General features: G+C 50.2%; 1 protein-coding gene across 1 annotated transcript in view; it reads left to right on the top strand.

Annotated features, from left to right (window-relative positions):
• The window catches only part of LOC146200148 (mannose-P-dolichol utilization defect 1 protein-like), an 86,822-nt gene extending 62,776 nt beyond the window's left edge, over positions 1-24,046 (top strand). Inside the window, exons 4-6 of the mRNA XM_084595381.1 lie at positions 5,442-5,646; positions 20,278-20,460; positions 21,646-24,046. Of these exons, the coding sequence (XP_084451507.1) occupies positions 5,442-5,646; positions 20,278-20,460; positions 21,646-21,699 (442 nt within the window). The 3' untranslated portion in view covers positions 21,700-24,046. The remainder of the gene's footprint in view (positions 1-5,441; positions 5,647-20,277; positions 20,461-21,645) is intronic.
• Positions 24,047-24,338: the final 292 nt, after the last annotated feature.

Raw genomic sequence — 24,338 nt, 5'->3', positions numbered from 1 at the left:
GAAGTCCTCGAAGAAGCTAGGTTATTCACTTTTTCCGTGGTCCCAAGAACAGACATCAGCACCTTGTGCCCAGTAATGCTCACACCATGGGCCCTTCCGCCTGCACCCCCCACCCCAATCCTTCCTCGCCTCGTGGCGACGAGTGTAACCAGGCACTACTGTGCCCTAACCCATGCAAGAGGTGTGCCGCTGCAGGCTTCTAACTAGTTTTGAACTCCGACTGTCTTGCACCATCTGCCCTTCGGCAATCTTTTGACGCCTTACCTCCTGCTGCTTGGGGAGTTTTGAACTCCAACTGTCTTGCACCATCTGCCCTTCGGCAATCTTTTGACGCCTTACCTCCTGCTGCTTGGGGAATGGCTCCAACTACCCGTAGGATAGCCGCACTAAGTGGCCCGGCTACACAGGATGCATGAGGTCTCAGACACGGTGTTCTGCGTCTCCTTCATCTGTTCTGTCTCCTTTTGCCGATCCATTACGCTGGCTCAGGCTTGCCGCACGTCGTTCTGGCTTTCCCGCCACTCTACAGTGTCGTCTATTCGAAGATAAGTGGTGCCATTTGTAAAAGTAATTTCGAAAGGAATTAATTACTCTTGTTGCGAAATTACTGTCAAAAATAATTCATTACATTACTAAATTACTAGACTAGAAAAGTAAAGTAGAAAAGAAAAGTAAGGGGCTTTGCAAATAGCTCAGGAAAGGAGGATGGCAAAAGTTATGGGGGAAAGAAAAAGATGGTTCTCAAATCGGATTTTCAGAGAATAGCTAGGAGAGATAAGAATGCCTTCCTGAACACACAATGCCTAGCAGTTGAGGACAACAGCCAATTGAGAAACACAAAAGCTCTGTATAAGACAACCAAAGATATCAAAGGAAGCCTGTGTGCTGAGCTGGTCGTGATAAAGGACAAACGAGGCAGGGACCTCACGGAAGCGTCAGTAATAAAAGAAGAGGTGGCGAGAATACACAGAAGAACTGTACAAGAAGGACCCGGATGTGCAAACCCAACATAAGACGTTGTGATCACTGATCTCAAGCCGGGCATCCTGAAGAGTGAACTTGATTGGGCCTTAGCCAGCCTAGCTAAGAACAAAGCTAGCGGAATTCATGGCATTCCAGCTGAGTTGCTTCAAAACATTAACGATGACGCTGTTAACGTTCTGTTTAACTTATGTCAGAAGATTTGGACAACCCTGCAGTGGCCACAGGATTGGAGGAGGTCAGTTTACATCCCCATTCCAAAGAAAGGCAGTGCCAAAGATTGTTCCAACTACCGCACGATCGCGCTTATTCCGCATGCTAACAAGGTAATGTTGAAAATCCTCCAAGGCAGGCTGCGGCAGTATGTGAATCAGGAGCTTCCGGACGTGCAAGCTGGGTTTCGCAAGGGAAGAGGAACTAGAGACCAGATTGCCAACCTTCGCTGGATCATGGAAAAAGCAAGCGGGTTCCAGAAACCGATCTGCTTCTGCTTTATTGATTATGCGAAAGCGTTAAACTGCGTAGATCACAGCAGATTGTGGCAAGCTCTCCAAGAGATGGGAGTTCCAACTCACCTCATCTGTCTCCTCAGGAACCTGTATGAAGGACAAGAGGCCACATTCAGAACTGAGCATGGTCTTACTGATTGGCTCCCGATTTACAAAGGAGTGAGACAAGGCTGCGTACTGTCGCCCTGCCTATTTAGCCTATATGCTGAGTGCATCATGAGGAAGGCTGGTCTGGACGAGTCTTCCGCTGGAGTGGAGATTGCTGGGAAACGTATCAACAACCTTAAATATGCGGATGATACCACTTTAACGGCAGAAAGTGAAATGGAACTCAAGAGTCTTCTGATGCGCGTACAAGAAGAGAGTGAGAAGTTTGGGCTTAAACTGAACATTAATAAGACAAAGATCATGGCGTCTTGCCCTATCAAGTCCTGGAGCTTCAAGGGATAAGAAATGGAAGCTGTGACAGATTTTCTCTTCCTGGGCTCCGAGATTACCCCGGAAGGTGACTGTAGCCATGAAATTAGGAGACGCCTGCTTTTGGGAAAGAGAGTCATGGCTAGCCTTGACCACCTAGTAAAGAGCAGAGACATCACTGCCAATCAAGATCCGTATAACTCGTGCTATGGTCTTTCCAGTTGTGATGTATGGATGCGAGAGTTGAACTGTGAAGAAGGCTGACCGCCGAAGAATTGACGCGTTTGAATTGTGGTGCTGGACTGCCAGAAGGTGAAATTAGTCGATATTGTCGACCATAAACCCTGACTGCTCATTGGAGGGTAAAATTCTAAAGTTAAAGCTTAGCTACTTTGGTCATCTGATGAGAAGAGAGGAGTCGCTGGAGAAAGCTTTGATGTTAGGAAAGGTTGAAGGTTACCGGAGAAGGGGTAGGAAGCGAACGCATCCTGGCATCCTGGAGGCGCTGCAGATGAAGTTATGTGATGTTAGGAAGATAGTGACAGACCGGGAAGCGTGGCGTGATATGGTCCATAGGGTCACGAAGAGTCGGACACTAATGAACTGAACTGAATTAAATTACGCTAACTTTATTACTGTAATTCAATTACTATCATGTATGCTTATCGATAGAATGCAGGTTGTTTTTCCCTGGTGTCTATTTACGTTTTACGGGTACACGCGCTTTTAGCCTGTGTCCACATCTACGGCTTCCGTGTCCAAGATTTGATTCCGCCATTTTGTGTCCAGGCTCTGACGTCATAACCACAGAACTGCAATGCGTGAAAGGCGGGAAAAAATCTGAGCAGCTTTAAATCTGCTGCCATGTCCATAGTAATTGAAGTATTCCGTCGTGTTGGGCTTACCCTCGAAGCGCTGGGTCATGCAGTGAAGCGAGCTTGCTGTTGCCGGTCTGTGCTGTAGTCGCGTGCGGATCGAGGCCTCTTGATTTGGATAAGACGACAGAAGCCGCGAAACAGCATGTTTTCTATTTACCACCCTTGGCTTCTGCGCTGCTTTTTACTGGAAGTAAGCAAAGAGCTGCTGTTAAATATTTCTGTCGGGAGGGACGTTCGGTTGATGATGTCTACATCTGACTTCCCATGCAGGTCTGATTGGGTTCACTGCATGGGCGTAGCAGTGTTGACAGTGCTGGTTCTCTGAAGCCATCGAATCTTCGGCGCAGGTTTATTGACGAGCTAGCTTATGGTTTTCTTTCGTTTTGTTTGTGCACATACATGCTGTTTATCCGAAACAAACAGGAGCATGGTTTGGTTTGGCTCCAGTAGGCGCCTGAAAGAGGTACATATTGTTACGGGGCGGCAAGCCGATGAACACAGAGAACAGAAGATGATGTTCGTTGACCGTGAGGTGATTATTAATGAATCGCTGCAGGCCTATCGCGAGCGCTCCTGTCATCGCCACAGCCCACTTATTCCTCGTCCGTTACATAACCCGGGGCCACCGAGAGACCATCCCGATCGTGGACGAGGACGTTTTTTGATGTCGATTAGATCCTTGGCATGACAATAGGCCTGTATGGATGGTTGAAGATAGGGGGAGGAGGAAGACAAGTCTTGCCGCCACGATGATTTCCAGATGACGTCTGGTCCAGGACGCTTTCAGGCCACATGTCGCCAAGACACCAGACCGAGACTAAAGCGCGCACCGCATGGCATGGGCAGGGGGATGTCGTATGTAGCCGCGTCTTGGGTAGTTGGTCGGCACATCGAGTCATTTGGGTCATATGGTGTTCGGCTCTCTCGTAGCTTATTGTGGTCGTGTGAGTGACACCTTGGGTCAGTCTCTTCTTCGCGTGTCTTGTGGTCGGGGCGGGCGAACGGGCCGGTGGAACGGCGAAGTCGCGCTGGGTCCGGTAGGCTGGGCAACAGCCAGACGATGCGCTCTCTGGAACCCGCTGCCGACGGCGCAAGCAGTGCGCTGAAGCTCCGGGTCAGGATGACGAATGATATAACGTACCGACCACCTCCAGCCAAAATGTTACGGAAGATGGTGTTCGATGACCGTGAGATGATTTTTAATATCGCTGCGGGCCTAGCGCGAGCGCTCCTGCCCTCGCCACTGCCCGCTTCTTCCTCGTCCGTAACAATATGGCACACGAATTAAATGACATCGATATTTGCTTCGGTATCGGATTTCTTCCTGCTTAGAGAAGCGTTGTACCAGATTTGTATGTTTCAGTATATGGCTTTCCAAGAAATGATATCCGTGGTTTTGCAGGGCTTTTGGGATGTGACGAATGGGTAGTGATGGGAACTCCGCGGCAACCTGCGCCATTGCATTAAACTCAATGCAAGCTGCTACAAACGGATGGCTTTTGGTGGCATTGCACCTGGGCTCCGCCAAAATAATATTCCAGCAGCCTAGTGTCGAAGTGTTTCTGATAAGGCGCAGTGTTTCTGATCAGGAGCAACGGCTGCGGCTGCCGCGTTCTGGCTGGACGGCGGCTCTGCATGTTGTCGGGGGTGCGCAGGAAAATAAGCGCTGGAAGAGCGCTAAAGACACGATGAAAGCGAAACGGTGCGTATCGCCCTGCGCTATAGAATGGTATGGGCGACGCCGAAAGTGGGTGATGTGCCTTTTCGCTCTTGTCCTCGACTTGTGCGTACGCCGTCGGGCGTAGCGCGATGCTTGTTTGGAGCATCATCGCTGATGTGCGTGTATCCGAAAAGGGCCCCTTAATTCCAGTGATCGGCCTTCTCGAAGCTGAAAGCAGTAGTAGCATGCGGATATCCCTCGACTCTTGCCGAAAGGCCTTCCTCCCCATATCTTGAGGCGACTGCGTTGGTCGAATGTCCTTGACTGTGCTTTGCGGTTTCTGGCATATGCACCTGGGCGTAGTTTCTCTCTCATCTTTTGGTTCTCCACTCTTGTTTCCGCCGTTCCATGTTATCCCGTGTTAAAAATAATAATAACGGAGCGCAACCTCCGCATGAACTTTCTGTTGCTTAATCCTTTCTTTTTGTTTTTAATCTCTACAACTGCCTGTGATTTCTTCGTATGCCGCTAGTTTGCTCCTGCTTATATTTTTAGCACGGAAATGGTATCTTCAGCTCTACTGTGCGTAATGACACGTCCACCGCTCACCAGGCGCTAGATATCTAAACCCGCCGTCGTCTTGGAAATCCGATAAAATGAAGACGCTCAGGCACTCAATGTCAATTTCTTCGGAATGTGCGATCCATGTCTCTGGTCTCGCAGGTTCTCTCGTTTCGCTGCCGATGGCGATGCCAGTTTCGCTCAGACGTTTCGGACTCGCCTTTTAGTCGACCACTTTTGCCGGGTGCACTGAACAGCTTCCTTATGGCACTCTACGAACGACAATTACCGATGGCGTTACTTCTCGGAGATGACGTCAAGGTGCAGCCTCCACGCCATAAGAAACGGCCATTGTTTTGAGGGGGGGGGGGGGGGGGGGTCGTTCTTTATTGAAGTGCTCAGCAGCCTTGATAACTCTCCGCCTCATCCGCGCAGTTCGTGGGGTGAGGGCCTGTTCCTGATGCTGGAGACGGCGCTGATCGCGGCGCTGGTGATGCGGTACCGAGGCCGAGGCGGTCAAATGGTGGCCTTCACCGCCTCCTACGCTTGCCTGCTGGCCCTGCTCATGGGCAAAGTGGTGCCCGTGCCCGTGCTCTGGTCGGCGCAGCTCGTCAGTCTGCCCGTCATCATCTGCGGAAAGGTGGGGTACACGATTTCATGCGCACCTTTGCGCCGCTGTCTTGCGTTCCACGCTGTGTACAGTGTGGGGCTGGCGCCGCGCGCTGCTGTAAAACTCTATAGATGCGCTCAAGTGAGATCTTCAGCGATATGCGCGCGCATGCGTCGCCACTGCTGCTTGTAGACAGTGAAAACGGTCGCGCGTTTTGCTTTTGCTCCTTCCAGTGCTACTAGGTGCTTCTCCGTCCCACCGTTTGCTTTGTTTATTTTTTTTGTTCCCTGACGATGTTGTTCCGATTCCGCATGCAACGACCTTCGCGTTTCAGCCGATGGAGCCGCGCGGGTGGCCTCCGCCGTGACGTGCGGCAGCGGTGCATGGTCGTGCGGCTGCGCTGATTGCCGCCGCGAAGGCGCATGAAGGTAGGGGCACCGTTCGAAATTCCGCAGCCGTCTCATTTGGCGAACGTCGGCTGCGCCTCTCGGCTGAAAGAAGGGCTTAGGCGCACGGAGAAACGAATCGCGCTGCCTCCTCCTCCTTCTCGGTCGCGTGGCAGAGCTCGGGGGTTCCGGCGCCGAGAGTTGCGCCCACCTTTTCCAGCATATGCGGAATGCGGCACTCAACTCGCGCGTCTGCGCGTGCGTGCTTGTCAGCTTGCGAACGCCGTACGGGCAGCACTTAGCTCAGATCTAGCTTCATTTTACGGCGGAAAGCTGTAGCCCCCCACGTTATGCGTCGGCAGTTAACGGATGCACGGGCGGCAAAGTAACGCCCGTCATCGCCTCGGTGGCACGCGGTTGCCATGGTGACAGGCGCACGCGCCGAAACGCCCTCGCGGTAGTGGAGGCAGAGGAGAGGGAAAGGCTAGCTCGATGTTTGAACGAGAGGGGGAGGACTGCCGCTAGAAGTAGTTATGAGTAGGGCGTGCTCGTTCTCCTAACTACATCACTGTACAGCAGAAAAGCCGATCCTCCAGGCAACACGACTGCTATGCAATGAAGCCTTCAATGTTCTGTGGCGAAGCCCGCCTTTAGAGTCTACCGTTCTTGAAGGTTATTAATTGGCGATCATGCCCACTTTATAAGAAACGAACCTCGTTTTTGCTCACACCTGTCCTGAATGGGTGCCGTTCTCATGGTTTTGTAAAATTCGGTAGAGAGTTACCCTTTTCGCGACGCAGGCCGGTTAGCTGACGTGCGCCAGGCACGGCTAGGACAGAGTGCGGATAATCGTGCCGATTAGCGAAATCAGGAGGCGTAAAAAGAAAAGACTCTTGTTCCTCTCGCTAGGCTGTGCGTTGGGGAGCTTAAATCGACGCGGCAAATTTCATTCCAAATTTTCTGTATCGTCGGCTGCTGCGCAAATGAGATTTCAGTTGGCAACAGGTTCAGTAATTTTTTCAGCCGGGCCATGTATACCTCCATTAGCAGTCTCAACTGCCACAAAGCACTGTAATTTAATTGCCACAAGCTATTTGGGCGCGCCAAGCTCCAGGATCACACATTGGTGCAACGTAGCCACTTTATGGCGCGAGCGGCGACTTGAGCAGAAGTTTAAGGCGACAGAAATAATGATTGCTTCCCAGCTGATACAGAAAGGTTCCAAAGGAATTCTTTCTAGCCCGCGCAGCAAGGACTAAGAAAGCAAAACACCTTGTTAGTTTCATCATTTGGTCAATTGCAGGCTGTTGAGGATAGTCCCTTAATATATTTCCCGATCGAATACGTTTATAAGGCTGTTACCAATCTGAAATGCTATTCGCGTAGTAGCCGATGATTTAGGTAACCTGCAGTGAAGTTTGTCGTCTCCATCACAGTGCCCTAACGCACAGTCTAGCGAGTGGGTTATGAAATTTATCGATCACCCGCAGTGCTTCTCCAAGCCGCCTGTCTTTGCTTGGCGTTATTAGCATTCACATTCTGTCGAAACCACGCGATTGTGGCCTACGTCAAAAAATTGGAGGATGCGCTTTAAGCCGCGTTCAGACTGCAGTCGCATCCGTCGTAATTAGTGTCGTAAGTATCGCAGTACGCATAGCTGCTTTAATACCCGTTTACGTAGCTTTGCAACCGCTCATGTTCACACCGGGCCATTCGGTAAGATACGTTCTTTACGACTGGCCAATCACCGCTCTGGACCAACTGGGTCTCGAATTTCTCAACATGACGCTGGTTAGCAAGAGGCTGCTAGCGGAGCTCGAGACTCTTGAAGCTCAAAATGAGCTTCAAGCTCTTAGCGATACGTACGTAGCGCACATAGTCTGAACGCGGCTTTACACATGCATTACAGCTGCACCTTATCAAGAGGGCTTAACCACAAAGCAGGTTAAGTTTTTTGGGCCAGTGGAAGTTGGCTTCACCGCAAGTTATTGTTGACGATGGCACACATTTAAACGGACTTTACCACACAACAGCTCTGTTGCTCTGACAGTTGGCTTTTCTGCAGTACGCTGGTGTAGTTAGGAAAAGGAGCACGACATACTCGCAACTACCTCGCTAGACACAGCACTGGAAGCATGGGTGAAACGCTGCGTATTCACGTGTTTGACATGTTATCACACGCCTGCAGATGCCATTTGCAGCTGACGGGACGGAGCGCCGGTGGTCTACTTACTTGTTTACCATATTGTCGTGGTCGGTCTATCGGTGTTTCGGTTCTGGTGTGAATCATTTTTGCACAAGATAACGAACGAAACCGAAAAAAAAAAAAACGAACAAGGTTGACTATACATATGAGAGCAGAGAGGCTAAACGGGCCTACGAGATGCCCAGCTAGGCAGATAGATGCCTCTGAAACGCCAGAACGGGCTTTCTACTTCATCAGCCTTCACTGATTAATACACTAAGCCGGTAAGCTTAGCTGTACTTATGTTTTCTGCTTGAAAATTGCATTAATTTCTTGCACGGAAGTTCGGGAGTGTTCCCGTTATAAGGGACAGCACTGCTCACGAGTGTCCTTAAGGAGACTCCGAGGAGAACTGCATCCTGTTTTTGTTTCGTATTCACGTGTTTGACATGATATCACACGCCTGCAGATGCCATTTGCAGCTGACGGGACGGAGCGCCGGTGGTCTACTTACTTGTGTACCATATTGTCGTGCTCGGTCTATCGGTGTTTCGGTTCTGGTGTGAATCATTTTTGCACAAGATAACGAACGAAACCGAAAAAAAAAAACGAACAAGGTTGACTATACATATGAGAGCAGAGAGGCTAAACGTGCCTACGAGATGCCCAGCTAGGCAGATAGATGCCTCTGAAACGCCAGAACGGGCTTTCTACTTCAGCCCTCTTGGCCGATAATGCCAATCAGCCTTCACTGATTAATACACTAAGCCGGTAAGCTTAGCTGTACTTATGTTTTCTGCTTGAAAACTGCATTAATTTCTTGCACGGGAGTTCGGGAGTGTTCCCGTTATAAGGGACAGCGGAAGGGAAGGGGATGCGGAATGGACTCAACCTCTGCAGCAATGGATTTAAATGCGCTATGGACAGAAGCGCAGTGTGCGCGTTGGCCGTTGCCCTAGAGCTTATATGCACGCAAAGCGTCCACCGCACCCGAAGTCGCGCGAGGCAAGTGACGGGCTGAAGGAACGCTAGCTCCAGAACACGGCTGCGTGTCGAAAGGACCGGGTGGAGTGAGTTATTTACGTGTGTTGAGGCCGTGCCAGATGCCACGTTGCTTTTTTTTTATCCTGCTCCTGTCTGTACACTCTCCCTAACAACGCCGAATTCTTTGGTAGGCGGTGTAACTAAACACTTCCGCAGTTCCACGCTGGTCGGCGTCATCTCGATGAGCCTTACTGTCCATCCGCGGGGTGGGAGCCCGAGCCCTCTACCTCGTGGCCCTGAAATTAAAGGCGTTAGGGGTAGTGAGGTATATAGGCCAGCCTACGAGCAATTTTCGCCGCACTGAAAGGTTACGGGCTTAACTGCGTGCTGCTTTATTGCGTCTGAAATCTGCTTCCTCCGGTTCTTCACGCCTTGACCACAGAAATCGGTACTGCGGTATGCTTGTCATCAGGGACTTATGCAAGAAGGCGAGTTTGTACGATATATTCATTAGCAAAGAATATGTGTGGTCCAGCTGCTTTTGGTGGATGGAAGCTCGTCCACGGCCGGTCTCGAGGGAGAGCGCGCGCTCTTTCGCTCTCTCCCTCGAGACCGGCCGTGGCTCGTCTTGCTTAGTGTACGACTCCAGGAGCTGTGTTTGAGAAGCATTTCCCTTTGTGTGTGTGTGTGTGTGTGTGTGTGTGTGTGTGTGTGTGTGTGTGTGTGTGTGTGTGTGTGTGTGTGTGTGTGTGTGTGTGTGTGTGTGTGTGTGTGTGTGTGTGTGTGTGTGTGTGTGTGTGTGTGTGTGTGTGTGTGTGTGTGTGTGTGTGTGTGTGTGTGTGTGTGTGTGTGTGTGTGTGTGTGTGTGTGTGTGTGTGCGTGCGTGCGCGCGCGCGCCCCGCCGTCAGAGGAGTGGTAGTGAGTAAATCTTCCTCGTTGTCTCAATTTCTATTTTTGTTGTTGTTGGTATTGTTTGCAAGGTAAATGCCGCTGGCAGCGTGAGCTCTTCGGCATCAGTCTCTTGTTATGGCCCGTGGCCATCGGGACTGTTTCGTTCTTATATATGTTGAAGCCACGACAATGCTTAAGCCGACCAAGACCAAGCCGCAGTGCACGAGGTCCTATCTGGTGCGCCGCCGCGTTGTTGTGGCTAGCGCTCAGGCATCCACATTTTTTTATATTGCAAAAGCAATACTACGCGCATTTCCAAGCCCTTCGCGTAACACGGCGGTGGACACGTTTGTCTTTAAGCGAAGTGACGTCATACCAGCTGCAGAGAAAAGGGGCCCCAGCTCGGCTCGTCGGGGAACACGGCGGTGCACACGCGCCGCGCTTAGCGCGCCGCTCACCAGTGGCGCTACTGTCGGTGTGACGTCATACCAATTGCAGAGAAAAGGGACCCCAGCTCGACTCGTCGGAGAACACGGCGGTGGACATGCGCTGCGCTTGGCCATGCCATCAACTATAGTAAGCAGAAAGAGAAGACTGCTCGCCAATGCGAGGCCAGGAAGAGACGAAGGGCTGCGGAAGCTGCTGGAAGAACGGAAACAACGGCTTTCTAAACGCCAGGCACAAGATGCACCTCGTCAAACGCGTTCTAGCTCTGGGGAGTCTGAAATCAGTTTAATGAGTGCACTTAATTAACGCTAGTGAGGACTCAAGTATTTCCGGTGCTGAACGTTGGAAGGAAACTAAGTGGTTACGACGCGCTCAAGAAACTTCAAAAGAACGAGAGAAACGTCTCGAAAAGGAGCGCGTACATTGGACCAAGAGGAGCAATTCCCCGGTCTTAACCAAGTTGAGCCACAGCAAATTTTTTTCCAAGCGTGTGGCATGTCCACCGGGCCATCAGAGCTCCACATGCGAGTGTTCGTCCTCCCGAACACTGATGCCTGTTGACACTCGGCGGACTATCGACAGCCATGCATTGACCGCCAGCGTTGGGATTTTCGTGCGAAGGGGCGACGTGCGTCTACAAGGGTCGCCCTGTGCTTGGCCGAGGAGGGGCCCGAAGGAGGCAATTAAGCGCCCCTCCATTAATTACGCCATCGGACGGGACGGCCGTGGGGCGTGTTCCGGGCCCGAAATTAGCCGCGTTGCTGTGATCTATGGCTGCGTCGACTGCCCCGGCCGCTTGCACCGCTTGCCCCTCGGGGAGCTCGGCCGGCGTTGCTCTTTTCGTGCTTTCGAGGTCCTTCTCCTTCGTGTATACGATCTGGATGCAGGCTATTTGGATTGTAGCAAATATGGCATTCGTTTACGGGCTCGTTTTAGTTCAGGTTGTTAGGCGCTTCAGGTGAAACTTCGTTGTCGCCATGCATCATATATATACAGGGTGTCTAAGCTAACTTTAGCCAAGGGTTAAAAAATGAAACATTTGGGATAGGGCCAGAGAAATTACCTCTGTACAGCTGCCAGCCATCTGGCGTACCATAGGAATTTTTTTTTGTTTTGCAATCAGCCAATTAGTAATTAAGATAATGTTTCTAATTTACTAACTATTGCCTTTGGACAACACATGTGATTTGCGGGGTTGGAGTGCGTCTTCTAAAACCCCCATTTCATCTATTTCCGATAAAAAAAAGCGTCACGTGATATTTTTTGTATTTCGCGGGCTTTCTTCAAGGCATGGAAAAACGATACACGTGAGGCTTTCTTTATCGGAAATAGGTTGAAGGGGGGTTTTAGAAGATGCTCTCCAACTCTGGAAATCAGATTTGTTGTCTAAAGGCAATAGTTAGTAAATTAGAAAACTTATCGTAATAATTAGTTAATTGCAAAACGAGAGAGTGCCTGTGCTGCACAAGATGGCTGGCAGCTGTATGCAAGTGGTTTCTCTGGCTTATCTTATATATATATATATATATATAATATACAGGTTACTTAAAATGAAACAATACCCTTCATTTTTACATGGGCAGTCTGAATTTTATTTTAATCTGTGGTAGAAATCTCGCTATGGGCCATTGTAATCTCGCGCGCACTTTCTACCCATAAGAGAGGAGGAAAAAGCGTCGTTTCCCAAGTGTAGGTAAACAAGGAAATGTGTCGTTTTGCGCTCTAAATTGAGACTGCGTTGATTCCTTGACAAGTTCATTTTTATTCGGTAGTCAGTACGACAGCCACGGGGATGGACTGTCGAGAGTAAAGAAGTCCACCCCGGCATTTGTTGTGCGCCGTGTCCCTTCGCTATACGCTCCTCTTCGCCTCTTGGTGGACTTTGCGACCACCAAGGGCGAATGTTGCAGCGATGGTAGCAGTGAATATGACAGAAAATCGCTCGCTGATGTGTGGCAGATTCGCCGCTACGAGCTAGTCGATATTAATTAGCTTCAGTTTGTGTGCAGCGTACTTGCTTCGTTTTCGTACAGCATTGTGGCACCGTAATTGTGCGGCTCGTATTTGATGACTAGTTTTCAAGGGAAGAGTGTAGATGAAACGGGCGGAAGCAGACGTCAAAGGCACACTCGAGACGGAAGGGACGCTGACTAACACCGTTTTAATCTCCCACAAACCACAGCCAATATAGCACTGTATGATAATCAGGCAACCTGCTGCACATTGTAAAAGCACCACTTCAGTTTCTGCCAGACTAAAAAAGGAACTATAGAAAAGAGGTAATGCGAGAAACGCACATCGCTGCACACGCAAGCAAGGCTAACCATCTAAGCCAAAGCACAGGTTAGACTTGCGCCTGGTCCGTGTGAACTCGAAAACGCTATGATGACAGCGGAGGTTGCGAAGAAAAAATGACGTCACCCTGCGATAAAAAAGGGGACAAATAGAGGGAGTGGTAGAATTTTACACTAACATTGCTGCTTTCCTCGCGTTCAGGCTAGCTGGTGCTTGTCGGAGTGCACGGATGCAGCAGAGTACTGAAGGTTTTGCAGGTTAGTAATTTATTAGCGTGAATACGTCGCAACACCCGGTATATCGAATCGGCGTCAGGTAGCCGATCTTGCGCGATGATCTGCAAATACCCATGATCTCGGTACTGATCAAATTCTGGTGAGACGAGCTGCACGTCAGACGCACCTCTCGCTGCCCTCTTCCCTCTGTTACTTTCTTTTTCGCCGCGTTTTCTCTGGCGAATGTTGGAATTCCCTACAAGGTCCCCAGAAATACATAGCCGCACCCCACTGGAGGGAGTCATTCCACGCGTGGCACGAGGCCGCGGCGGCGTCTGAAAGCGCATCAGCGCCGTATGTCTCTGAGGCCGCAGAATAATCGCCAGCGAAAGTGGCGGCCACCGGCCCCGATGCGCCTGTCGCGCGACCGCGCCCTCACTTATTTGTCCTTCCTTTTAATATTTTCCATTATTTTTAGTTTTTCATCGTCGGTTCCCGCGACAGCGGCAATCCTGCTTCACCTACGGTGCATGGGCGACGCCGTGACGAATCCCGGTAAAACCTGTCGCAGCGGCCTCGTTAGGCCTAGCGAGAGAAGTCGCGCTGTGGCGTTGCCGGCGGCGGCGGTATACGATGCTTGTCGTGGCACGGCCGGTCTCGAGGGAGAGCGCGCTCTCTCCCTCGAGACCGGCCGTGGTCGTGGGCGGGTGACGAGCCGCCGTCGGCTGGCAAACACTGCCGCCGGAGGAGGAGGAGGAGGAGGGATGACGCACTGGGGGATCGGCAGGGCTCGCGCGACCTTGACGCGTGACACCGGGCCTGCTACGTGACATGGGCAACTGCGGTGGCATCGGCGGCGGACACCAAAAGGGACACCGCGACTGAGAGGTCAGAGTTCGCGGGGCGCGCGAGCTGCTTGTCTCCTTCGGCTGGGCCAACCTGGAGACGAAACGTCGGAAGAAGGGGCGCGCTGAACCCGTTCCACCGCCGCGGTGGCGGCGGCCAGATCACTCTCGGACGTGGGATTAAGCGCGCGCGGACGACCGCGCCGCTCTCCGCGCCTTGTCAATCAGAAGGCGCGGCGGCCCTCTTCGTTGGCGTGGCGGCGGCACGTGCTGGACAGCGGCTCGCGTCTGGCGCTCGACTGGGCTTCCCTGCGGCTGCGCGGGATTAGCCGGCTGATGTGACGCGCCCGGGCGCCCCTCCGGGGGCTCGGAAGGGTCGAGCCGATTAACGGTGTTCGACGTGAGCCCTCCCCACCGCGATGTTGGGAAGAAGATCGTGGCCATCGGCTTTGGGTCGTTCGCGCCTCGTGTCTCGCTCAGAGCAGATCGCTTCGCGCTCGGACGCACATACGCGACCACGACTAGCTGTCGCAACGCCGGACGACGGCGCTTTGTTTTTAGGCTTTATGCTCGACGTTTGATCTGTCGTCCTCATCACCACTGTCGGTTTCCGCCGATTTCGACGAGACATTCAACAGACTGAGGGTGTAAGGAGCCTCTCATCTGATTCCATGTAATTGTCTCGAAAGTGCCCATTTTTTTACGCTTTGTTTGCGGGCGTTGGTATACCTTTGTGAAAGCAAAGCGATTAGACTTTGTTGTTTCGGAATTGTACTGAGTGCCTATTACAATCACGCTTTTTCCCAGGGCTGGAATAACACTTCGGGCTCCACTGAAGCGCCTATGGGCGTCCGCATTCTCGAGGTGTCGTCAGCGCCCGACGCGGCTTTCCAGGAGTGAGAAGCAACCGTCGTGGTGCTTTCCTTCGCTTGTGGCGCTGCACACCTTGTTCTAGACGGAGCGGAAGTTGCGCGAGGCGTTTGCTTCCGGTCCTGTGTGGTCTATAAGCAGCAAATCTGTGGAAGCTGCAGCGCCTTCCATCCGTCGCGAGGAAGTTGCGCAGAGGAGGTTTATTATAGTTGACACTGTAATAAGTTGACAGGGTGGAATGGGCCGATTGCTGAGCCGTCGTCGTCGCACAGAAAGGGTGGCTGTCTGTCGAGTTTGGCGGAAGGCGATGGGGGTGCCTCGCCGTCTCCCGTAGTCTCGTTGCCAGCCGCCGTGTGCCTAATGAGGCCCGACGACGACATGCCATGGCCTCCTCCTCCCTTCGTCGCTCCAGCAGAGGCGGCTCAGCTGATCCGATTGTGCGGGGCCGCCGCCGCGGGGCCATCCATCAGGGCTCGTTTTGAATGCGCGGCTGGCGCGTGCCGCGCTCTCTCCTCGGCGGGGCCCAAAACACGCGCCGAGCGTGTCTGGCTGCGTCAGCGCAACCGTGCGTCTGTTGGTCGCCGTGCTTGGCTTTGCGAACTCCTTTTCAGTACGTCGCTTGCCTTCTAGGGACCCCGCCGCCTCGAGCTGTGTATCTGTGTGCGGCTATGTGGCAGCGGTCCCGTCGGCGTCGCCGTCTTCCTGGGCCCTTTGAGCACTCCGCGCGCGAGTGCCAGGTTCGCATTTGACCTCTGCCAGCGTGGTTTGGCTCTTCTCGCTCTTCGCAATCTCTCGCTTGTTTCGAGTCGTCAGGGTGACGGCACTGTCGACCCTTGAAGCGCCGGCGAACGGACTCGCACGTCGACGATTTCACCGGCAAGCGCCGGTGCATTTGCGCACTCAAAACACTGCAGGCCTGTGGGTGCCGCACGCGGATTGCTTTTGACCTAGACAGACTGTGCCGAAAAATTCGCAGATGGTTCAATGAGATATATGCGTCATACACGCAAGAGTGTATACTTTTCTACAGCAACGTTGATAGAGTCAATAAGAGGCTCATGCGTATTCTAAAGACTGACTACCATTTTTATCATTTCGTTACATAAGCGATTAATAGCAGAACCATGCAGGATCCTGCATGGTTCTGCTATTAATCGTTTATGTAAAGAAATGATAGAGACATAGCACGCTAACTTCTGAATTATTTATTGTGCAGTATCAACTTTATTAAAGGTGTTTAGGTGACTTAGACCACATGGGATGTCCTGTAACCGTCGACACTTCTTTCATTTGAAGTTTTTCGGTTTCAATGGCATCATCAAAGCCTTGTGGTCAAAAAAAAAAAAAGGACACTCCCATGCCATCATGCTTGTGATTTTTCGAGTTTCGGTGCTCCAGTGAACACCGGCGGAACTTTTTTTTTTTTTTTTGAACGTGGGTGTACTAACGCTGTCTGAATAAAGCAGTAGTCTACCGTTAGCTTGACTTATAAATTTTGGTCTCTATTATTACATACATTCTTTGCAGTGTAGTGGGCGCTGCTGCGAGTGAGAGGCGATGACTGCTGGAAGTGTGCAGTTGGTTGGTCAGCACGATGGAGACAGCTCTGCGAGCTGCTTTTTCGAGCTCTTGGCTTGTAAAAAAATGCATTGCTTATGAGGGAAAGTGGCGCACCAACTGTCTCTCGCTCGTTGTACGCCGCAATCGCACGCGGCCAGGGAATGGATTCGAAGGAGAGAGCGAATGAAGGAGGAGAGAAAGAAAGAGGGGCCATCGATGGAGACTTCCGGATGAATTTCGGCCACCTGTGGTTCCTCGGCGTTCATTCCCATCGCCCAGCACACGGGGCTGTATCGAGATGAGGATGCTTTTCGATAAGGAGCAGTCGGCTCTATTCGTTGGGCTCTTCAACCGTGAAGAACGCCCAACTGCGCGGCGGCATTTGCAAACGACGAAGGCAGGAGCGAGACGCCTGGCAAGGGCTTCCGTGCGCGAAAAATTGTTTCGTTGCATTGAGCGACGAATTCGAACAGTGTTCCATTAGCAACCGATTCGTATGATTATAATGATTGGTCATTTATTAATACTTCAAAAACTCAAATAAGGTTAAGATTCCACCATCGGAAGTGTCGGAGCGGACCCATGTGAAGCTTTCTGGAAGTGGACTTCAAGGCTTTTGACGTTCCTCCGGAGAACTCCCGAACCAGCGTGGCGCGACTCGGCATTTTTGCTGTGTTCGATGGTTCTTCGCCACGTGTGGTCCCCCTGCCGCGCGGAGCGTTCCGCGGTGTCTGTATCGCACGTTGTCCCTTAAGTGTCCAGTAACCCTCTGCGATATACTTGGTCCGAGGTCGGCGCCCGACCTTCTTGCCTTTGCAAAGCTCCGCGGCGTTTGAGTCGTTTACCGGCGCGGCCAAATGGCGTTCCCTACTGCGGCCAAAAAAAAAAAAAAAAAAGGTAAAAAGGAATGTTTTGGGTCGTCTTCGTGGTCGTCATTTTGGGCGGGTGGGCCCCGCTTTATAATAGCGTCCGTCCTAGTGGTTCTTCGTGGATACGTTTACGGCGGCGGCAAGATTGAGACGTCGTCCGGTCTTCGTTGTGGCGGCGTTGCGGGCTGTTTGTTGCCCCTCGCTCATGCGCCATCCGGCCGTACGCACAGTTCCGTGCTGCGGAGCTGCTCTCCGACGACAGCACTTGTACACGAACGTTTTCCTCAATAGCTTGAGTTCTCTCGGCGGCGCTTTCTGCATCCGCCCGGGTCTGATGTGCTCTTATATGTCCCACGCTTGCCGAGTTTCTCAGGGTGGCAGTGAGCCCGAGGAACCACTACCGTGATGTCGCTTTGCTCATATACGAGCAGGCGGGCCGCGTGGTTTTATCTTCTGCGGCCGTTGTGCACGGAACGAAAGATACGCGGAGTGTGTGTAGTTTTCTTCTTCTCGGTGCTTTTTTTTTTTTTCTTTTTCTTTGCAGCTTCATGCTGCACCGGTGACGGCCTCGGAAAACACGATAGCGTCGTCGGGAAATCGGTGGGCGGGAGAACGACGCGTCAGCAGCAGCCCAGAATGCCGCGTTGTCGCCACTTGCTGCGGGTGGTCGCGATTTGACTTTCGCCTATTAGCCGCGAAGCAGCTGTGTACGAGCGTGCACTGCTACCGCGGCATGCACCTTCGTCGTTGCGAATCGCATGAGCGACGTGCCAATCAATGTCTGGAACGCTTGGTTCTTAGCTGTTGTCGCTGCCAAAACAAAACAAATACTTCCATGTCTCCCGCTCTTTTTCCCGGGCTGAAATGAAAACTTCAGTTGCACGCGCACTCTGAGTTACTTTTCTCCAGCAAAACTGCGTACTCGGGACTGTGCCCAGGATGAAAGAGCCACTGCTGCTAAATTGTACAATTATTTTTGCTTTTCGATAAAAAAATACCAGAAGAATAACATTATCTGCCTAAATTCTGCACCACGCCCAATTCTCCTCCAGCACCATGCCCTGTTCAGCCGCTTATTGCGACCGACGAAGACATTTATTGCTTTGTCGGGTCCCCCCCCCCCCCCCCCCTTCAGAAGGGAAAGCAAATAAAATGGCTCAGATGATATCCCAAAATAGTCTGTAAAGTGTGTGACTTTGATTGCATTCATCATCAAAATTACTCATACAAGCTAGCAAAGCTCGGCATCGGCATGTTCCTAAATCAGGAATATAACTCAAACTGTTATCAATTTATTATCAAGTTATTGTCAAGATTATACTCGGCTTAGGTAGGCAGCTTCCTCTGTCCAGGAACCATAGACCCAAGCCATCTCATGAGCGCGGTCGACCAGACCATGCTGGTCACGCAGACTGGCTTTGTCTCCCACTGCAATCTGTTATGTCTATTGTAGTGATTAGGCCATGCTATCCCTTGCATCCTCACACCATATATTGTAGGGTGTTTGGGAATTTAGAGAATGTGCATTTATAGCTGTAGGGGATGGGCGAGATATTGTGTAATATAGGGCCTGTACTTGCCTGTGTCTCGTACGTGACTGTTGGTTTGGATTTTTTGAAGGATGATTGCTTCTTCTCTGGTTAGTTTATAGTGGAGTAGGGGAATGTTTTCTTCTGGAAAGCCTGCAATGCAGGAGAATGGCGGTATATTCCTTGGCCACGTCTGGGTTCTCCAAAATCCCTCTGGCAGTGGTGCCTCCTTAGCGTATCCTCGCTCTGAGATGTTGGCGGTCTTACTTTTTAACGTCGATTAATTGGAGGTATATGAGAAAACGCCTTGCGTTGGGTGCAAAGCCAGCTGGTGATGATGATTTTGGACACTATGCTCCGGGATCGCGGGGTAGTCCATCCAGTTCCCGCAGACGGAGTGCAAGGAGGAATAAAGGCAGGAAGGGAATGTGCATAAAAGAAGGTGTGAATTCCCCCCCTCCCCTCCCAACATCCCATCTCCCCTTCCCCCCGGACACCAAGAGTGCCGCCGCGAATTAAGGCCGGCATAACCCGTGTCCGGTATCCCCCCCCCCTCCCCCCCCGAGAATAACCCAAAGACCCCAACCAACCAAGGTGTGAATTGATCGTTATCACGGCCGGACTAGACGAGAGCGCGTCCCACCACCGCGTCTAGACCAGCCGCGTCGAAATGTGCAATGAGAGGAGCAAACATGCACTGCAGCTGCTGTGGTGCGCGAGAGTCACGTCGTGTTACGGGTCGAAACGAGCAGGTTGGTATTGGAAGCATCATTCGATCTTTTGACCTGACGTGATGGAAAGGGATACAATAATTGCCACTCTCATAATTTCAGTCACGCTCTAGGGTCACTGGGATGAATTGATAGCAATGTATGCTGCTCTACATGTGGGCCCTATCAATTACGTCGAGGCGGTGTCTGTCCCGAATGCAGAGCAGCATGGACGAACGATGTTCTGCACTCATTTTACTCATTAATTGGATCCCATCTTTTGTTTGAGATCAGTATCAGGTTGATAGGACGACCGCAGCAGTCCACATTCACCATGACCATTCATTCGGTTGACTTCGGCTCTTGAGCGGTCGTTGAAATTCGCGTTCTTATTTACGACCGTCCTGCGAGGACTTTCCAATCACGCTGTTGTCAGTTTGGTTTATTTCGCCCTGTTCAGAACAGTTTCTGATGCGTCGAGAGTTCCTCAGGGTTCTGTCGTCTGACAGCTGATGCTGTATTACCCAGCTAATCACATGACTAATGACATTGACTGTAATATCGAAGACTTAAGCCGATATCTGCATCGTTTGCAGGGCGGTTAGCAGGCACAGCGGTCATGTGCCGCCAAGTAGCTCACTTCAGAAACCGACGGTATTCTGCAAAAGAATGAATGCACTGCTGCTCTTGCTCTGCACAGTATGCACAGCACACGACGAGGTCGATATTCAAGACAAAGGTACTTCGTAAATAACTGAACCAAATACTCTCGCTGCTTCTGTGTATCGCTGTGCGGATCTAGTTGGCTTCGCTTTGTGCTGGAAAGGCTACGCTATGTATGTCTGACGTTTGCCGTTTCCTGCTGCGCTTTACAGCTGATGCAGGTGTGGAGCAACTACCGACAGGGTCACACGGGCCAGCTGTCCGTCATCACGTCCGCGTTGCTCTTCCTGGGCGGCCTGGCACGCATCTTCACCTCCCTCACCGAGACGGGAGACTCTCTTATCGTACTCACCTTCAGCCTCGCCACGGCCGCCAACGCGCTCATCTTCGGACAGGTGGGCACTGCCAGAATTGCACAGGCTCGGGTAACGTGGCAGCCTGCGCGCACGCTTCGGGACGCGCGTACCTGCGAAAACTTGATGTCGTGGTGCTTTAGTGGGTACTTAAGTGTGCACCCTTAACTATATAGAGGGTGCTTCACGTGCCTAACTTGAACCAAGGATTTAAAAGAAGCTTTAAAACTAAGCTTGGTGAAGCCAACGGCATGTCGTTTACGTTCTTCTAGCGCTCCTCATAGTATTTATACATTCTGCTAAATCAGTTAATTAACTAAGATGAATGCTGATGAATCTATTCAGTTTTGGCCAAGTAGGTTTCACCAAGTTGCAGAAGGGTTCGGAAAAAACCTATCCAGTTTTTCCACCTATGTACCGCCGACGTTTTTTTTTTTTTCTCCCGCGGTTTGAGGAAGGCCCACGAAATATGAAAAAAAAAAAATTACGCGGCTGCGTTCGTGCGTTATATATTACAGTGCTTCCAAGAACGCTTGGACGTGAGCGGCCGCCGTTCGTTCGACGGGCTGCTGCATGACAAAAATAAAGAAAACAGAACTTGCCTTGAGTGAAGTTACCTCAGTGGTTTTTTTCTTCTTTTTTGTTTTGTGAGCGTGATAGCTCAATAAAAGCTTTTGTCGATGGCCTGCCCATTGCTTGTCGCTGAATGTGGCTCAAGCCTTCCATGTTGCGGCAGAATCTGCTGACATAGTCTTGAGACTATGCCAACAATGGCATGGGCCACTCATTTTAAGACGGTGAGCATGCATGCTGCGTTGATTCAAAGCACGCTACTACAATATGGTGGCACAAGACCGTAGCCACGGGTTGTCTTTTCATATTGCGCAGTCTTTCTTTAAATGCTGGAAAAAGCGACCGTGTAGGAGGTCGTTAATAGGAAAAAGAAATGGGTCGGTTGTATCTGAACCTGCTCTGCAACCTAATGATGGGCACCTGGTTCTAAACAGAATTATTTGAATAATTCACCTTAGTTAATTAACTAATTACATGAAATGTAAAATATGCTCAAAGGAAGACGGCATGATGGCAAATTATAGGTTATTTGTTTCAGCCAGCTGTGCCCCGCTTTTTTCAAATCCTTGAATCAAGTTACATAAACATCTTGTATGGAGTGCTGGAGTGTACATTGGTGACTGCACTGGTGCGGTGCGTGTTTATTATTCGCAGGTGCTGTACTACTGGGAGGTCACCAACCAGCGGCTGAAAAAGAAGGTCAAGTAGTCTTCTAGAAAGAAAGGCGGGCGGGATTTCAGAGCCTCAGCACCGAGACTGGGAAAGCTAGAAAGCATGGGCAGACAGCGACGAGAGGACATGGTGCCTGATTACATCAATTCGCCTTAAGAGCACGGAGTGACTGCATCTTCTAGGCGCTGTTGGGAAGCCTGTCTGTTCTCTGAGGTCAAGACAGATCCCCAAGTTGGCGCCCAATGTGGAGTGGTACGGCAGTGCCAGCAAGCACTAAAGTCGTGAAAACCCCCACGAAAGAAGCTGCATTTGAAGAGACAGCGAAGCTGCCCGTCGTGTTCCGTCTAAAGGGTGTTGCCTTGTTTTCCTTGTTATCGATTGCTAGGTTTTTTTCGCTTCGCTTAATTAGATATTGTTGCCTTATTTACCTTAATATCTTTTTATCTTTGCTGAACACTTGTAGCTATGCTTCATGCAACTGTTTCCGCCATGCTGTATTTTCTTATGCACAAGACGCCATACACCTGGGAGTCGCGAGCTGTGCAGCTATTAAATTTAACCTCTCCTCTTTGCACCTCGAACTCTCTCTTCCCTGCCCCGTGCCAAAGCTTCAGCTATGTGCTAAGCAGTGGCCAGTAGTGTAAACATTCTCTTCACTGCAAACCCTTTGTAAAATAGGTAGTTGACAGATGCTAGAATGACTGCCATTCTGCACGACTGAGGCCTATGCTAGGCCTGATGCAAAATGCAGAGCATGAACGAGGCCCGTAGCTGTTCTGCTTGCTCGTCACAGTACCTCATCTTGGATGGTGCCTGTAAGGTGTCCAAGTTCATATTCCAAAGTGTAGTGATAATGTACCTCACCAAGCAGCATCTCTTTGCACAGTAGTTTATGTTGCCTTGTACTGTTTTGTTTGGTTTGTCAGCCTGCTTTTACCATCTGCTTGAAATAGCTTTGTGAGAATGCTCATGAAAGCATGCCTAACACAGCACGCAGGAGAAGTGCACTTTTGCTTCATATTTTATTTTTATTTTGCTGTTATGTTATCGGTGGCCTCCTCCTCTTATCTTTATTTTTTTATTCTGCTCCTCATTTAGTACATGACAGTGATGTGGGAAAGCCTGTGCACTAGTTATTTCGAGAACACAACTTGTTAGGTGACGTTGTAATGGCATTCCATAACTATACAACACACTTGACACAGTAAGGGAGGATGTGTAGCTCTGTGATTTGTTCTCCCTTACTGTTTCTCATGAATTGTGCTATAGTGATGGTTTCTTCTTGATCGGCCGTCAGTCATGCCTTCACACTAAATGCATTTGCAGTGATAGTAATTTAATGGGTGCCTGAAGAGTTACAATGTGACATTCAGTGTCTATACAGGCAATTTACCATTAAAGTTGAGTCACCGAAAATGTGCAATGGGCAGGTTTAATATTCTCTACTGTGACGGCGTTCACTAGCATGTTTTTTTTGTTTTCGGAAGTCTCTGCTGCAGCTGCTGTGAACATTAGGATTCTCTGTGGGCAACACTAAAATTCACGCATATTTTTAAGTCTCCTTTCTCTCCTGGACCACTGGCACAAAACAGCTTCAATTTGATTTTTGTTTTTTTTTAGGGGGGGGGGGGGGGGAAGCAGCATTTTTATGAATCGTATAAGGAAAGACGAGTGGCATAATTGAGATCAACAATAGAGCAGAAGGAATATGCACAAAAGTATTTCTGTTTCTGCTTGGCCCAGCTTCTCACCTACGTCAAGAAATAACTGAAAGCTGAGAAAGGCATACGAGAGATGAGGGCAGCCTCATAGCAACGTTCTACATGTTGCAAGGTGCTCGGATAAAGTGAATCGCTGCAGGAGTTAGGCAAAGTGTTTCTCTCAGTAGTATGCCAGATACAGTACAGCTGTGTAACCAAGTACAAAAAATTATTGTCTGGACCCTCATATATTTAATGCAATCCATTCTCAGCATCTATCTGTACCACTGAGTGCTGTTTGCCTGCATTGTAGTTTTTTACGGAATAGAACACTTGTCTAAAAAGATGTAGGCACACTGTTGGTCAAGCCCACTATGTATGGAATAAAAAAAAGCCTCGAGGAAGCTGAACCAGCCCAACAGACCAGAGCGGTAGCTTCATACCGAGAGAAGCAGCAGCTTTTGGGTGTGCAGTCAGAAATTAAATATTAGAAGCTATGTTGAACAGTGGAAGCATTTGGCATTAAGAGGCTGGGGCATAAAAGTGAACACAATCAGTGTTGAATGTACCTTGTTGCTTTGTATCTCATGCTTGCTTTATTTCTCTCTTTCATTGTGTCTGTGCGTGCGTGTGTATGTCGACCAATTTTGGGACTAATAATATTTTCAGATTGTTGTAATGTTTTTTCAGTCTGCTTATTGAGATCATTAGCCCTTTTTACACTCAAGGAAAGAGGCACGTCAAGCTTTTGTTCTGGACGTTTTCTTTAGAATGATGTGCAGGAGATTACAAAATATGAACATTATCTTAGATTCTGTGAAAAAGGGATAAATAATTTAATTTTTTTTCTCTTTAGGATATTTATAATTGGTTCCAGCCGCCAAACAGTTACATCACGATGCATCGTCCTCACATCGGGCACACGTAAACTATAGTATAATCACTGCTTTGTTCCTTTTAATTTGCAACAACTCT

Source organism: Amblyomma maculatum, chromosome 2 (genome assembly GCF_055883805.1).
Source record: "Amblyomma maculatum isolate TAMU_Amacu chromosome 2, ASM5588380v1, whole genome shotgun sequence".
In the NCBI taxonomy this organism is placed as follows: domain Eukaryota; kingdom Metazoa; phylum Arthropoda; class Arachnida; order Ixodida; family Ixodidae; genus Amblyomma; species Amblyomma maculatum.
This window is presented reverse-complemented; position numbering and strand designations above follow the sequence as displayed.